General features: G+C 36.9%; 1 protein-coding gene across 2 annotated transcripts in view; it reads left to right on the top strand.

Moving 5' to 3' along the window:
• The window catches only part of NAMPT (nicotinamide phosphoribosyltransferase), a 42,841-nt gene that overhangs the window by 22,201 nt on the left and 4,392 nt on the right, over positions 1-16,248 (top strand). For both annotated transcript variants that reach the window (XM_004007842.5, XM_060415009.1), the window contains exons 7-10: positions 2,088-2,313; positions 4,006-4,125; positions 7,698-7,838; positions 13,444-13,578. In XM_004007842.5, coding sequence (XP_004007891.1) covers positions 2,088-2,313; positions 4,006-4,125; positions 7,698-7,838; positions 13,444-13,578 — 622 coding nt within the window. The remainder of the gene's footprint in view (positions 1-2,087; positions 2,314-4,005; positions 4,126-7,697; positions 7,839-13,443; positions 13,579-16,248) is intronic.

The following is a 16,248-nucleotide window of genomic DNA, read 5'->3' as shown; positions in this document are numbered from 1 at the left end:
TCAGAAGGTCATTGAGGAAAAATGAACTAACATCTAAGATAACTTTAAAATAAGAAAATGCTAAAATTTAGACATTGCCATTATTGTTATAAATATTTTCTTAAAGAATATATGAATCTGGGCTTAGAACGATTCAATTATATACCTCTTCCTCAAACTTTGGAAATGTATCAAATATGATGCTAAAAATTGGAGCGGTAGTATAAGTAGAAGTCACTGACCAAATATTTATGATCTCTATATACCAAGTAAAATAGGTGTTAACGATTGCATTATGTGGAGGGTGCTCTAGGAAATGTCTATGGGATGATGAGATGAGATGAAGATACTCATTTTCCTCCCCAACAAAATGAATCTGGAGTCGGCGGGGGCCAGTGTGGAGGTGGGGAAACCTGGGCTAAGGTACAGATTTTGGAAACTCACTATAAGGGTATTTTTTTAAAGCTTTGAGTGCTTTTCACATAGGGAGGTATAGAGAAGAGACTAGTGACCAGGTCATACTGAGGAAGGCGAGCACAGCATCTAGGGGAAACAGAAGAGGACCCAAAGAAACGGGGAAAATCAAAACATGAGATGCGTCAGTGAAGCCATTGGGAAATAAAACTTCAGGAAAGTTTAAATGCCAAAGAGAAAGCAAGTAAGGTAAAGACGAAACTATGAAGTTTGCTAGAAGTGATACACACAGAGTTAGATGACCGTATTGAAATAACCTCTCAAGAGTTGGTTCTTACGTTGCAAAGCTCTCCAGTGCTAGTATTCTTTGAGCTTAATTCTCTCCCTTACAGAGGAGACCATAGCAATTCTTGATTTGAAGAAAGGGCTTTCTTTATCCATGTCTTCATTTTCCTTTCAACCTGCAGATGCTTGCATGCAATGGAGAGTAGGCATCATAGCTACTTTGTTCACTATAAAATAAATTTTATATAAATATGCTCTCTCTCCATTTCAGTAGTTCTGGATAGTGAAGTCTATATCCCTGAAGTATACATCCTCTGCTGTCCTCAGCATATCATTGACAGCATGAGAGAAGTTATTTACTTTAGTCCTTCAGAGGGAAAAAGAAAAGTTTCAAAAATAGTATGACTCTTTAAAATAGTTTGGAGATAACATATCTGTATGGGATTAAATGAATGGGTTGTTTCACTTTCCATTATTTTACTTTGGAAAAGTAAAGTAGAGGCAAAAACTAATAAATTAGGGAGAAAGTAAAATTACAGGGCATGAGAAAATCATAACAATTCTAAAATTCATTATTAGGTTCTCATTAAAAATTTGTTATTTATATTATATATTAGTTAACCAGCAAGTACTTTAGTTAAATGCCATTAATCTGTTCAAAAAGAAACCACCATTATTGAGGACAGTGTAAAAATCACTGTTACCATTCCTGCCTAATAGAAACTCTTACACTATTTCCCATCTTAATTATGTTTAGCTCAAACTAAATATTGTAATTCTTACTTCCTGGGCATATGTTAGTTAGTAGATAATCATAAGAAAAATAAATGTCTATTACAGGCCAATTAAAGATATAACAGGTAAAGAGTTAGTTGACTATATATATGCATGATACAGTATAACTAATTGCCTAAGTAATTGTCTTTTAAGTGTAAGGTTTAGAGAGTAAGAAAGATAATATATGTCCTTATTATTATTGGTATGTGGCTTTGGAAATTCACAAAAGGGAACTGCATTGCTTAGTGAAATAATAGGAGTATGTGTTCATTCTTTCTAACATCTCAGCATAATGTATAGAGAGTATTTAACAGGTGCTTTTTTAGCTCACTCATTTTAAATGAGTTAGGTTCAGGAGTACTAAAAAAGAAAATAACAGAGTTTATCTTTGGTTGAATATGACTTAAGAGTTTGAATAACTATTGGAGAGATTACTTGTAGTCTTAAAAATTGGTGAAAGGGTGGTTTGGTTTGGTTCAAATATTCAACTAACTTCTTGATATACATTCATTAAACTAAATCACTCACCTTCTCTGCGCTGTTGATGGTGTAGTATAGTAAACATGAGATATACTTCAGGAACAGATAATGTGTCTGCCTAAGTAAATCTGTATTTTCATTTTGTTTTCTAGTACCATAACAGCTTGGGGGAAGGACCATGAAAAAGATGCTTTTGAACATATAGTAACACAATTTTCATCAGTGCCTGTATCTGTGGTCAGCGATAGCTACGACATTTATAATGCGTGTGAGAAAACATGGGGTGAAGATCTAAGACATTTAATAGTATCAAGAAGTACAGAGGCACCACTAATAATCAGACCTGATTCTGGAAATCCTCTTGACACTGTATTAAAGGTAAATTTTAATACATAACTTGATTATTAAAAGTGCCAATAGACCAGCTGCATCAACACTACTTTTAATTTCATTCATACACACACCATTTCAGAACTATCTGGACCAATCCCCTTATTTTAGAGTTGCACCTCAGAGAGAGTTAATAGATTTGCCCAAGGTCACACATTAATAACTAGAGAAAGTATTTCCAGAGTAAAGGGTTATTAATATGTAACTGTCAAATAGACAATTAAGTACTCTTGACTGTTGAATAGATATTTTCTTTTCTACTTACCTTGAAGATTAATAAATCCCATTACCATTTTAACCAGTCCTGTGATTTGGTTACCAAGTTTGTGGTTTCTTTCTTTGCCTTTATCACAAGTTATTGCTGTACCTTTGAAGCTTTTAGTGCAAAAGAAGTATGTGCAAGGTAATGTGGAACAAAAATAATTCAAAAATACTTTTCAAGTAGAGATTCTTTAGTGATACTACTGGTCCTCAATGTAGCCTTGTTGTCTTTTTTTTTTTTTTCCTTTCAGTCTCTAGGACTTGGTTTACCTTCTTTGAAAAGCACTAACAGAAACAGGTTATTGATGCTTACTACTAGGAAAATAGTGTGCTACATGCTTTGCTTAATTGTGTCGTTGAATCTCCGAAAACCTTATGATCCGTATTACAGCTCTGTTTTTTATAGACAAAGAAACCAGCTTAGGTTAAAATTCACTTGCTGAAGGTCAGACAACATGTAATAAAATAAGCCAAGTAGCCAGCATAGGTCTTTATGACTATCACCGTCTCTCTTTACCACACTGTGTCCCAGCTGATGATTAGGTGATACATTACCCTTTAAAACAGTGGGGTGTAGAATCAAGGAGGTCTTTCCTATCCTGTTAAGTAATAGACCAGACTGATGGTTTTATCTTAGCCTGAAATATGAACTGATTTGGGTTTAGCAAACTGAACAGGTTTCACGTTTTTTCTGTTACCTAATAAAAATATACGAACTTAGTTTCAGGAATCAACTGAGTTACCATGTAGAGTTTTGTCATTGTTAGAATATTAAACCAGTTTATTTAGAAAAAGGGAGTGATTGTTGGGTAGAACCTTTGAATCTCTGAGGAAGCTTTCTGATAAATTTTCAGTCAGTGTTGAAGTATTTCAGCTGCTACCAAACTTTCAGTAGTTGGTGAATGAGTTGCACAACTTGCGTATTAAGCAATTTGGCTTAAAAAAAATTGGTGTCATTGTTAAGTGAGAAGGACTTCAGAAAATTCAGCTGGATTCATGTTTGAGTTATATCAGACAAATTGGATTATTGGCACAAGCAGAAAAAAATCCAAGTCAAAAGTATCATCATGAGTTATTTAAATGATATTTTATATACCTTTTAAAAATACTATATTTACCATTGTAAATTTCTAATGTTAAAGGATTTCTTCCCTGAATCTAATTAGAAAAATGTGAGGGAAAAATATGTACGTTTTGAGCCACTTCACAGCATAAATTGACTTGATAGAAAAATGCATGCCTGTTCTAAAAATCAAATAGAATTGAGATGAAATTTTAGAAGGCTTATACATGGTAATATAAAATTTAAGTAATTAAATTTTTATATTCAAGATTGTTAGCAAAGTCTGTTTAACTTTGGAAAGTTTTCACACTTTTTTTCAGTCTTATTTTGTGTTGGATGTGTATTTTTCCAAACAGGTTTTGGATATTTTAGGTAAGAAGTTTCCTGTTACTGAGAACTCGAAGGGCTACAAGTTGCTACCACCTTATCTTAGAGTTATTCAAGGAGATGGAGTAGATATTAATACCTTACAAGAGGTATGTATTTTATATTAAAAAGTTTCAATAAGGTAATTCTTATAATTAAACTGTTTACTAATTTGATAACAATAACAATAATTTAAGTACAATTGTTACTCTTTTAGTAAGACAGTGTATGTCTTTTCTGTTAAATGCTTAAAATTTATGGATAATAGTAACTTAAAATATAGACGTACCAGCCAAACCATACTCCCAGTCCTCATTGGCCACCGTGGATGATGAGCCCAAAGAAGTGTCACTAGGAATCAAGAAAATGCCGAGGAGTACTCTTTATATGTAAAACAAAAAGCCTTAACTTTTTGTTTCTTAACACTTTACAAATAGGTCTCAGTTTCAATAGAATGGAACTTTACATACTCTAATAATGTGAAACCTGAATGATACTAGTCTTTTTGATACTGTCCTTTTTCAGATTTTTAGAATGGTTTGTTACCTCCTCTAAATTTAGCATTGACTGTTATCACTATTATTGTTAGAGTTAGCCAAACAGTGTAAGTTTTATATTATCCTAAACCGTTTTCCTCTTTTGTTTCTCAAATAAGTTTCTAAAGAACTATAATTTTAATACTTAAAGCACTCCATAACAATTAGGACTATCACTGATACCATGATATAGATTTTCAGCTGTGATAAAGCACTGACATTTTAATGTATACTAGTTTCAGATGATATCCACTTGTATAACACAAGTTACCAGAAGAATTTTCTGTTTGAAAGGGTTGGTGTGGTTACAGGAAGGTCAGTACTCCAGTTATGAACAGTTTGTTTTCTAAAGATTCATTTAAAAGAAAGAACTATTACATTTAACTCTCAGTACTTCTGTGGTGACATGTATTTAGAGTTCCAAATGAGGTCTGAAATAGATCTCTTAAAATAACAGAAATGAGGTTTCTTCCACCAGCTCTTCCAAACCACCTTGCCTAAGATAAGTGGAAACTTCCCCAGCTCTTTTAAGACATTTGGTGTTGGGGCATTAGGGGCTTTGATGTACAAAGGAAGAAATAGAAGAAAAGTCTGCAGCAAAGAGGAGGACCTGAATATAGAAATCTCAGTTGGCATATTTAATTGCTGTTGTCTTCTAGCTCAGCTGAATTGAAGGTTTCTGACTTGGTGTCAGTTAAGAACTAGTACCCAACCTCCGTTTTAACAGGTCCCTTTCAGATGAAGAAACCTGGGCCAGGTACTGTATAAAAGAATATCTACTAGCCCAGTGCTCTTCCCATTGCTTATCCCTGTCCTTCCTTGTTCTTAGGGGCAGCTCTTTAAGTTCTGTTATTCCATCAGGTATTTGAACTTCTCTTTAAAAACCGAAGCTCTTTGGCTTTTCTTTTTTTTTTAAAGTTGAGAATCAGTTCAGAACTTGAACCTTTTTTTAAAAAATGACTCCATAAACAAAAAGTTAAATCCCAAGACACATAGTCTCTGGCATTGGTAAAACCTTAAACAGAATGGTCAGAGAATGAGTAGTTTGTGTTAATACATGCACTCATTCCTTAAAGGATAATACCTGCTCTCGCTTCATATTGGAGGTCGGTCAAAATAAGTTTTTAGAAGCAAGGAAAAGAATTTATATAGACTTTTTGTCTAGTCAGGTTTCCTTTTAATTTGTATAAAATTTTTTTAAAGTAATATTTCCTCTAATTCTGTAACATCCAGTAACATTAATAGAAAAATTCACATAAACTAAATTGTCTAGATTTCACAACTTGTGATGGTGAAGCTGTATGGGAAGAACACCTTAAAAGAAATTGGTCCTAAAAGACAGAATAAGACATTAGGTGGTACTGGTTTTTTTTGTGAATTCCTCATTCTTGTGCTTCTGAGGTGTACCTGACATCAGGCGACAGGTCTGAAACTGTTTTCTCTGTATTTTACCCAGATCTCCTTACCCTCCATCTGTCGGTCTCCGTTTCTTTTACTCCATTTTTCTGTTCTACTCCTTGTGTTTCTTCTATGTTGAAATTCACTTATTAGAACTTTAATTTCACATTGTTTATAAGGTCTTCATTGTTGTTTTAGTTATACTTGGTTTACAATTCAGTGAAAAAAATTCAGGGCCCTTGAGTATTTTGAGTTCAAGTGTAATAATAAAAAGACATGAGAATTACTTTAAAATAAATTGCATATGTCTCCATCTTGATTCCTGACATACAGCAGGAGAGTTAGACTGAGATTTAAAAAGAAAGTTGCATTTCTAAATGTGGATTTGTTAAAAGATGTAGGTCCTTGGAGTTTATACATTTGTATCTTATAATGTTGAAAATAAGACTTTCCTAGTGGCTCAGTGGTAAAGAATCTGCCTGCCAATGCAGGAGACATGGGTTCAAGGCCTGGATCAGGAAGATCCCCTGGAGAAGGAAATGGCAACCTACTCCACTATTCTTGCCTGGTAAATCCCATGGACAGAGAAACCTGTTGGGCTACTTACTGTTCATGGGGGTTGCAAACGTCAGGTATGACTTAGTGAATAAACAACAGCAACTATTCCTCATTTAGATAAGAGGTCAGTTGAGACTCTTGGTATTGGGAAGTATATGACAAATCTGTATGAATAATTTACATAAACCTATTAAACTTGATTTTTATTTTCTGCTCACTTCTGAAAGATGTTTAAATTTAAAAACCCCATACTTTATAATTACTTCCTTTTGACTAGTATGAAATTAAAAGAATGGTTATTAAACTTTATCTGCTACCTTCTACCATAAAAGTGATTGAGTATGTTACATAAGAAGACAGACACTAGTTAACTAAGTCCTGCTTGGGAAAAAGAAATGCAAATGAGATTGATAATAAAGTAATAAATTAATGTAAATTTTAAATTATGTGTCCCTTGAAAGAAATAGTCTAGTTGTTAGAAGTCTGTGTTTATATAGGTCTCTCTTTCTGGCTTTTTAGATAATCATTTCCCCCAAAAATGATCCAGTGATAAATCTTAACTCCCAATCAGTTCATAGTTTTGTTTATGGCACTAGGGTACCAGCCAGGGTCAGACGACTGCCAGTGCCTCAACTCTTAAATTAGAGGGAGTATTTTACACTTTTTAAAAAATCACTAATCTCCAATGATTTTAAGCGCCCCCATTACATGACTTGCACTGTGACATGTGACAACAAATTTATTAATGATGAGTAGAGTCACAGAATCTACTAATTTGGGGCAAATATCTGGGCCTCATGCTTGTGCTACTGGCATCTGGGCAGTAAATTGAAGAGGTAGATGAGAGTTTACTCAAGTAACCTTGTGTATTGATAGCCATTTTTTTCTACCTCTCATTCCCTTTATTCCCCCAACCTAAACCACAATCACTGATAACAGTACAAATTCAGGAACTTTGAATGAAATCCCCTCCTTCTACACTTATTCCTTGGGCTTCCCTTTTTGAGGTGGGTGGGTCTTTTAAAAGAAAAAAAGTGGGATGTAACTTCATGTAGGCTTTATTCGTAGCTCTTTATTTACTGTCTTATAGACAGCTTTAGATGGTTTATTCATCAGTACAGCCCATGGAAAAATAACTTCTTTCTACTTCCAAATTACCTGACTTTTTAAATTTTTCTTCTTTAATCTAGATTGTGGAAGGCATGAAGCAAAAAAAATGGAGTATTGAAAATGTTTCCTTCGGTTCTGGTGGAGCCTTGCTACAGAAGTTAACAAGAGATCTCTTGAATTGTTCCTTCAAATGTAGTTATGTTGTAACCAATGGCCTTGGGGTATGTCCTTAAACTTCTACTCTTGTGTAGTTACCATCTTCTTTATGTGTAGGCCTAGAATATACCTAGAATACATATGTTGAATGCAATAGTCAAAGGATAATATGGTCCTAAACTATTACTGTATTGTACCCCTGACAATACTCAGAAATGGGAAAAGTAAGAGATAGCAGGTGATAACTTGACTTCAGAAACAAAGAAAGACTTAGAAAAAAGAGGAAAAGTGAGAGATAATTTAAGAGAGATGATGCAGGTCAATTAATTTCTTCTCCTTCAGTATATACCTTTGAATCAAGAAGTTGAGCAAATTTGAGTGAGAATGTCAGCTCACCTGGGCTTCCCAGGTGGCGCTAGTGGTAAAGAACCTGCCTGCCAATACAGAAGATACAAGAGACTCGGGTAAGGAGGGCATGGCAACCCACTCCAGGATTCTTGCCTAGAGAATCCCTGTGGACAGAGGAGCCTGGCAGACTACAGTCCATGGGGTCACAAAGAGTCGGACACGACTGAAGCGGCTTAGCACGCACATACAATCACGTCAGCTAGCCATCATGCATTAAAGATAAGCAAACATGTAAACACTGTCAATGTTTTAGGAAGGTGAACTGTGAGGTTCGAGTTGTGACGCTAGAATTATTTCCTGGTAGTCTTAGAAGGGGAAACCCAAGCTGCAGTCAGCTGAACAACCAACTCCGTAGTAGCTCTTCACACGCACTTAGGAGTCTGTATCAAAGGGTGTGTGTTCAGTTCTGTTGCTAAGTCATGTCTGACTCTTTGCGACCCCATGAACTTCAGTATACCAGGCCTCCCTGTCCATCACCAACTCCCGGAGCTTACTCAAACTCATGTCCCATCAAGTCGGTGATGCCATCTCATCCTCTGTCATCCCCTTCTCTCCCACCTTCAATCTTTCCCAGCATCAAGGTCTTTTCAAATGAGTCAGTTCTTCACATCAGGGTGGCCAAAGTTTTGGAGTTTCAGCTTCAACATCAGTCCTTCCAATGAATATTCAGGACTGATTTCCTCTAGGATGGACTGGTTAGGTCTCCGTGCTGTCCAAGGGACTCTCAAGAGTCTTCTCCAACACCACAGTTCAAAAGCATCAGTTTATCGGTGTTCAGCTTTCTTTACACTTCAACTCTCACATCCATACATGACTACTGGAAAAACCATAGCTTTGACAAGGCAGACCTTTGTGGACAAAGTAATATCTCTGCTTTTTAATATCCTGTCTAGATTTGTCATAACTTTTCTTCCAGGGAGCAAGTGTCTTAATTTCATGGCTATAGTCACCATCTGCAGTGATTTTGGAGCCCAAAAAAATAGTCTCCTACTCTTTCCATTGTTTGCCCATCTATTTCCCATGAACTGATGGGACAAGATGCTATGATCTTCGTTTTCTGAATGTTGAGCTTTAAGCCAACTTTTTCACTCTCCTCTTTTACTTTCATCAAGAGGCTTTTTAGTTCTTCACTTTCTGCCATAAGGGTGGTGTCATCTGCATATCTGAGGTTATTGATATTTCTCCCAGCAGTCTTGATTCCAGTTTGTGCTTCATCCAGTCCAGCATTTCTCATGATTTACTCTGCATATAAGTTAAATAAGCAGCCTGACAGTATGCAGCCTTGACGTACTCCTTTCCCAATTTGGAACCAGTCTGTTGTTCCATGTCCAGTTCTAACTGTTGCTTCTTGACCTGCATACAGGTTTCTCAGGAGGCAGGGAAAGTGGTCTGGTATTCCCATCTCTTGAAGAATTTTCCACAGTTTGTTGTGATCCACACAACAGCTTTGACATACTCAATAAAGCAGATGTTTTTCTGGAACTCTCGCGCTATTTCGATGATGTGTGTCAGTTCAGTTCTGTCACTCAGTCGTGTCCGACTCTTGGCGACCTTATGAATCGCAGCATGCCAGGCCTCCCTGTCCATCACCAACTCCCAGAGTTCACTCAGACTCACGTCCACCGAGTCAGTGATGCCATCCAGCCATCTCATCCTCTGTCGTTCCCTTCTCCTCCTGCCCCCAATCCCTCCCAGCATCAGAGTCTTTTCCAATGAGTCAACTCTTCGCATGAGGTGGCCACAAGTACTGGAGTTTCAGCTTTAGCATCATTCCTTCCAAAGAAATCCCAGGGCTGATCTCCTTCAGAATAGACTGGTTGGATCTCCTTGCAGTCCAGGGGACTCTCAAGAGTCGTCTCCAACACCACAGTTCAAAAGCATCAATTCTTCGGCTCTCAGCCTTCTTCACAATCCAACTCTCACATCCATACGTGACCACAGGAAAAACCAGAGCCTTGACGAGACGGACCTTAGTCGGCAAAGTAATGTCTCTGCTTTTGAATATGCTATCTAGATTGGTCATAACTTTTCTTCCAAGGAGTAAGCGTCTTTTAATTTCATGGCTACAATCACCATCTGCAGTGATTTTGGAGCCCTCCCAAAATGAAGTCTGACACTGTTTCCACTGTTTCCCATCTATTTCCCATGAAGTGATGGGACCGAATGCCATGATCTTCGTTTTCTGAATGTTGAGCTTTAGGCCAACTTTTTCATTCTCCACTTTCACTTTCATGAAGAAGCTTTTTAGTTCCTCTTCACTTTCTGCCCATAAGGGTGGTGTCATCTGCATATCTGAGGTTATTGATATTTCTCCCGGTAATCTTGATTCCAACTTGTGTTTCTTCCAGTCCAGCGTTTCTCATGATGTACTCTGCATAGAAGTTAAATAAGCAGGGTGACCATATACAGCCTTGACGTACTCCTTTTCCTATTTGGAACCAGTCTGTTGTTTATGTCCAGTTCTAACTGTTGCTTCCTGACCTGCGTACAGATTTCTCGAGAGGCAGGTCAGGTGGTCTGGTATTCCTATCTCTTTCAGAATTTTCCACAGTTTATTGTGATCCACACAGTCAAAGGCTTTGGCATAGTCAATAAAGCAGAAATAGACGTTTTTCTGGAACTCTCTTGCTTTTTCCATGATCCAGCAGATGTTGGCAATTTGATCTCTGGTTCCTCTGCCTTTTCTAAAACCAGCTTGAACATCTGGAAGTTCACGGTTCACGTATTGCTGAAGCCTGGCTTGGAGAATTTTGAGCATTACTTCACTAGCATGTGAGATGAGTGCAATTGTGCGGTAGTTTGAGCATTCTTTGGCATTGGCTTTCTTTGGAATTGGAATGAAAGCTGACCTTTTCCAGTCCTGTGGCCACTGCTGGGTTTTCCAAATATGCTGGCATATTGAGTGCAGCACTTTCACAGCATCATCTTTCAGGATTTGAAATAGCTCCACTGGAATTCCATCACCTCCGCTAGTTTTGTTCGTAGTGATGCTTTCCAAGGCCCACTTGACTTCACATTCCAGGATGTCTGGCTCTAGGTGAGTGATCACACCATCATGATTATCTGGGTCGTGAAGATTTTTTGTACAGTTCTTCTGTGTATTCTTGCCACCTCTTCTTAATATCTTCTGCTTCTGTTAGGTCTAGACCATTTCTGTCCTTTACCAGGCCCATCTTTGCATGAAATGTTCCCTTGGTATCTCTGATTTTCTTGAAGAGATCTCTAGTCTTTCCCATTCTGTTGTTTTCCTCTATTTCTTTGCATTGATCACTGAAGAAGGCTTTCTTATCTCTTCTTGCTATTCTCTGGAACTCTGCATTCAGAGGCTTATATCTTTCCTTTTCTCCTTTGCTTTTTGCTTCTCTTCTTTTCACAGCTATTTGTAAGGCCTCCCCAGACAGCCATTTTGCTCTTTTGCATTTCTTTTCCATGGGGATGGGCTTGATCCCTATCTCCTGTACAATGTCACGAACCTCATTCCATAGTTTATCAGGCACTCTATCCATCAGATCTAGGCCCTTAAATCTACTTCTCACTTCCACTGTATAGTCATAAGGGATTTGATTTAGGTCATACCTGAAAGGTCTAGTGGCTTCCCTACTTTCTTCAATTTCAGTCTGAATTTGGTAATAAGGAGTTCATGATCTGAGCCACAGTCAGCTCCTGGTCTTGTTTTTGTTGACTGTATAGAGCTTCTCCACCTTTGGCTGCAAAGAATATAATCAGTCTGATTTCGGTGTTGACCATCTGGTGATGTCCATGTGTAGAGTGTTCTCTTGCGTTGTTGGAAGAGGGTGTTTGCTATGACCAGTGCATTTTCTTGGCAAAACTCTATTAGTCTTTGCCCTGCTTCATTTCGCATTCCATGGCCTAATTTGCCTGTTACTCCAGGTGTTTCTTGACTTCCTACTTTTGCATTCCAGTCCCCTGTAATGAAAAGGACATCGTTTTGGGGTGTTAGTTCAAAAAGGTCTTGTAGGTCTTCATAAAACTGTTCAACTTCAGCTTCTTCAGTGTTACTGGCTGGGGCATAGACTTGGATTACTGTGATATTGAATGGTTTGCCTTGGAGACGAACAGAAATCATTCTGTCGTTTTTGAGATTGCATCCAAGTACTGCATTTCAGACTCTTTTGTTGACCATGATGGCTACTCCATTTCTTCTGAGGGATTCCTGCCCGCAGTAGATGATATAATGGTCATCTGAGTTAAATTCACCCGTTCCAGTCCATTTTAGTTCCCTGATTCCTAGAATGTCGATGTTCACTCTTGCTATCTCTTGTTTGACCACCTCCAGTTTGCCTTGATTCATGGACCTGACATTCCAGGTTCTTATGCAATATTGCTCTTCACACATCGTACCTTGCTTGTATCACCAGTCACATCCACAGCTGGGTATTGTTTTTGCTTTGGCTTCATCCCTTCATTCTTTCTGGAGTTATTTCTCCACTGATCTCCAGTAGCATATTGGGCACTTACTGATCTGGGGAGTTCCTCTTTCAGTGTCCTATCATTTTGCCTTTACATACTGTTCATGGGGTTCTCAAGGCAAGAATACTGAAGTGGCTTGCCATTCCCTTCTCCAGTGGATGATACGTGTAGGGGATCCTAAAGACACTTGGGTTGGTTTCCCTACCTTAGTTTACCTCCATCATTCTTTGGCGAGGTCTAGATTTCCTCCTTCTGCTCCTCCAGTTGCCTTCTACCTTTCTGATCCTAAAACACTGTGCTCTAGGTCTCTAGGTTCTCAAGGTTGTCTTTGCTTCTCATGGTAACAAGATATCACTAATAGAATAAAAAGTAATAAAAGGGAAAAAGTTATGAAGTGGGCAAGCCTTTACTGTAGTAGAATCCTAGTACCCTTGCCACAGGTTATAGAGTTGACATGGATTTATTTTTCAGTAACATGCATGTGCTCTACTTAGATCAGTTTAAGGGTGATGCATAATAGAAAAGGGCATACTTTTAGGGTCACATTGTTGACCTCAAGACTTACCTCAGATGGAGTTATTAGTATTCTGCACTAGTATGAAAGGATTTCAAAGATTTGGATTTGATTCATACCTTTTTCCTGACAGAGGACTCTCCCCTCCACAACAGGCTAGAGTTATATCTCTAAGAGCTAGATGTAGATTGGTTTAGTTATACCTGCAAAGTACCTTAAAATTTATATAAATTTTATATATACTTTTTTTAATGCGAGTTGAGTGAACATTTCTGATGATTAATCATCTATTTTTCTAACTTTAATTTGGATTCCAGATTAACGTCTTCAAGGATCCAGTTGCTGATCCCAACAAAAGGTCCAAAAAGGGCCGATTATCTTTACATAGGACACCAGCAGGAAATTTTGTTACACTTGAGGAAGGAAAAGGAGACCTTGAAGAATATGGTCATGTATGTATTATGCAGATTGGGGTTTGTTTTGTTTTTTAAACAGTAATAAGTTCACTTTTCAAATTAAGAAAGGAGGCTTTTGTGTTTAAAATTATTTTCAGAAAAGTCTTTTCTTGGAGGACAAGAGTGTTATTATAAAATGTTTACAATTGCTGACCTAGCCTACCAAAATAAGATGAAAAATAAGAAATGGCTAGATTTAAATATGAGACCTTTACATTGGGTGATATATTTTATAAGGAGAAAAAAATGGTGTTCCATATAGTTACCAGAAGAGAGTGACTGAGCTTCAGTAAGTGTGTGTATTTGATCTTACTCCTATTGCCAATTAGCAGTGCATCAATTCCGAACAGGAATAGTTAGGAATACTTAAAGGATCCTGGTCTTAGACTATTCATAGCTGTCTATGTTACAGTAAAACCGTGGTAATTTTAGTAGATGAAAGAAGGGCTTTCCAAATTCCAAGATGTTGTTAAAGATGATTCCATTTTTTCAAAACAATAGAATCCAGTTCAGATGGTTTTCTTTAGTTTAATTCTCACTGCAACATCTATGGGCTAAAAAGGCAAATTATGTCATCTTAATAGTGTAAGATATAAAAACAGCCTTGCTTCAGATTATAACTAATAAATGAACCAAGTTTTCTGATTTAAGTCAACCAAGCTAGAAATATTTATAGTATGCTTAAAGTAGTCTGTATGTTCATTGACATAGAAAATTACACTTATATTCAACTTCTAGTTTTTATTAATAAGGCACTGGATTAAACAAGAAAATACTCCTTTTTAGAAGGGAATTACTCATAATTGATAAAAATTATAAACAATTTATTTTTATTGATTATATAATAAAATTGATTCTATTTTTTTAACTTTTGATTCTTTACACTACATATATTCTGCTTATGTTACTTTTATTATATTCTTTTAAGATTTTAAGCCATAATCATCACAGTAAGATTTTTCTGTTATCTTTAATGAGAAATATGTACAAGTTCCTAAAACTTTTAGAATTAGATTTGTTTATATATAGCCTGTTATGCAGCCTTCATTTAACTCTTCTACTACTGAAACTTTGTTGTATTAGTTTACCTCAGATGGACAAAAGTTACTTTAGACATGGTCATAACTGTGACTAAAACAAGACATTGGTTTTAAGAGTGTGTGGATTATACTCTAGAACATTTGAGTCAGTAAGCCATTTATGATCATCTAGACATTTTGATTTAACAGGAACCACCCTTCCTCAGTAGATTATATTTAAATTTTCATAGTTAAATTCATAAAGAATAGGCCACAGCAAGAGCAGTGTGATTGGAAGCAACACACAGAAGACCATGAACTCAACTCCTCTTATGGGCATGCCAAAATTATAATTATTTGCAGAACAAATATTGATGAGAAAGAGCAGAATCTACCAGGAAAAGATCTACAACTAAGAAGGAACTATGACAAGACAGGAGGGGCAGAATCACCATGTAGTCAAGACCCATATCCACAAGTGGGCAACCCATAGGAGAATAATTACAGAGGTTCTTCCAAAGAAACAAGGGGTCTGAACCCCACCTCAGCCTCCCCAACCTGGGGAGCCTTGCATTCCAGAGAGCCCCAAAAGAATCAAATACAAAGAGGACCACGCCAAGACACACAGTAATTAAAATGGCAATAATTAAAGAGAATATTAAAAGCAGCAAGGGAGAAGGAACAACTTACACACCCGGGAACTCTCATAAGGCTGTGATCTGACTTTTCAGCAGAAATTCTGCTGGTGAGAGGGATGGCACAGTATATTTAAAGTGATGACCGAGTAAAACCTACAGCCAAGAATATTCTACCTGAGAAGACTTTCATTTAGATTTGATGAAGAGATCAAAAGATGAGCTGAAGTTCAGTATCACCAAACCAGCTTTACAAGAAGTGTTAATAGGAGTAATCTAAGCAGGGGAGAAAAATGCTGTAACTAGAAACATAATAATTACAAAAGGAAAAACCTTGTCAGTAGAGGCAAATGTATAGTAAAGGTAGCAAATCAAGCGTCTACTAAGGAAGTTTAAAAGACAGTAAAACCATCTACATCTGCAATAAGCAGTTCAGTGATACACAAAATGAGATGTAAAATATGTCAAAAGCAGTAATGAACCTAAATGGAAGACATGATTCCATGAAACTCCTAGAAAAGAACACTCCCCAATGTAAATCATAGAAATGTTTTCTTAGATCAGTCTCCCAAGGCAAAATCAATAAAAGCAAAAATAAACAAGTGGAATCTAATCAAAAGCTTTTGTACAGCAAAGGAAACCTACCAGAACAAAAAGACAACCTACAGAATGGGAAAGTATTTGCAAATATGACCAATAAGGGGTTAATATCCAAAATACCCAAGAACCTCGTGTAACTTAATATCAAAAAACAATCCAGTCAAAAAATGGGCAGAAGAACTGAATAGAGATTTTTTTCCAAAGAAGTCATATAGATGGCTAACAGCTATGTGAAAAGATGCTCAACATCGCTGACTGTTAGAAAAATGCACACCAGAACCACAAAAAGGTATCACCTCACACCTGTCAGAATAACAGCTGTCTTCCAAAAGTCTACAAATAACAACTGTTGGGAAGAATTTGGAGAAAAGAGAACCCTCATACACTGTTGGTGGGAATGTTAACAGGTACAG

The sequence above is a fragment of the Ovis aries genome, chromosome 4 (genome assembly GCF_016772045.2).
Source record: "Ovis aries strain OAR_USU_Benz2616 breed Rambouillet chromosome 4, ARS-UI_Ramb_v3.0, whole genome shotgun sequence".
In the NCBI taxonomy this organism is placed as follows: Eukaryota; Metazoa; Chordata; class Mammalia; order Artiodactyla; family Bovidae; genus Ovis; species Ovis aries.
Note: the sequence above shows the minus strand (reverse complement) of the source record. Positions and strands in the feature narration are given on the sequence as shown.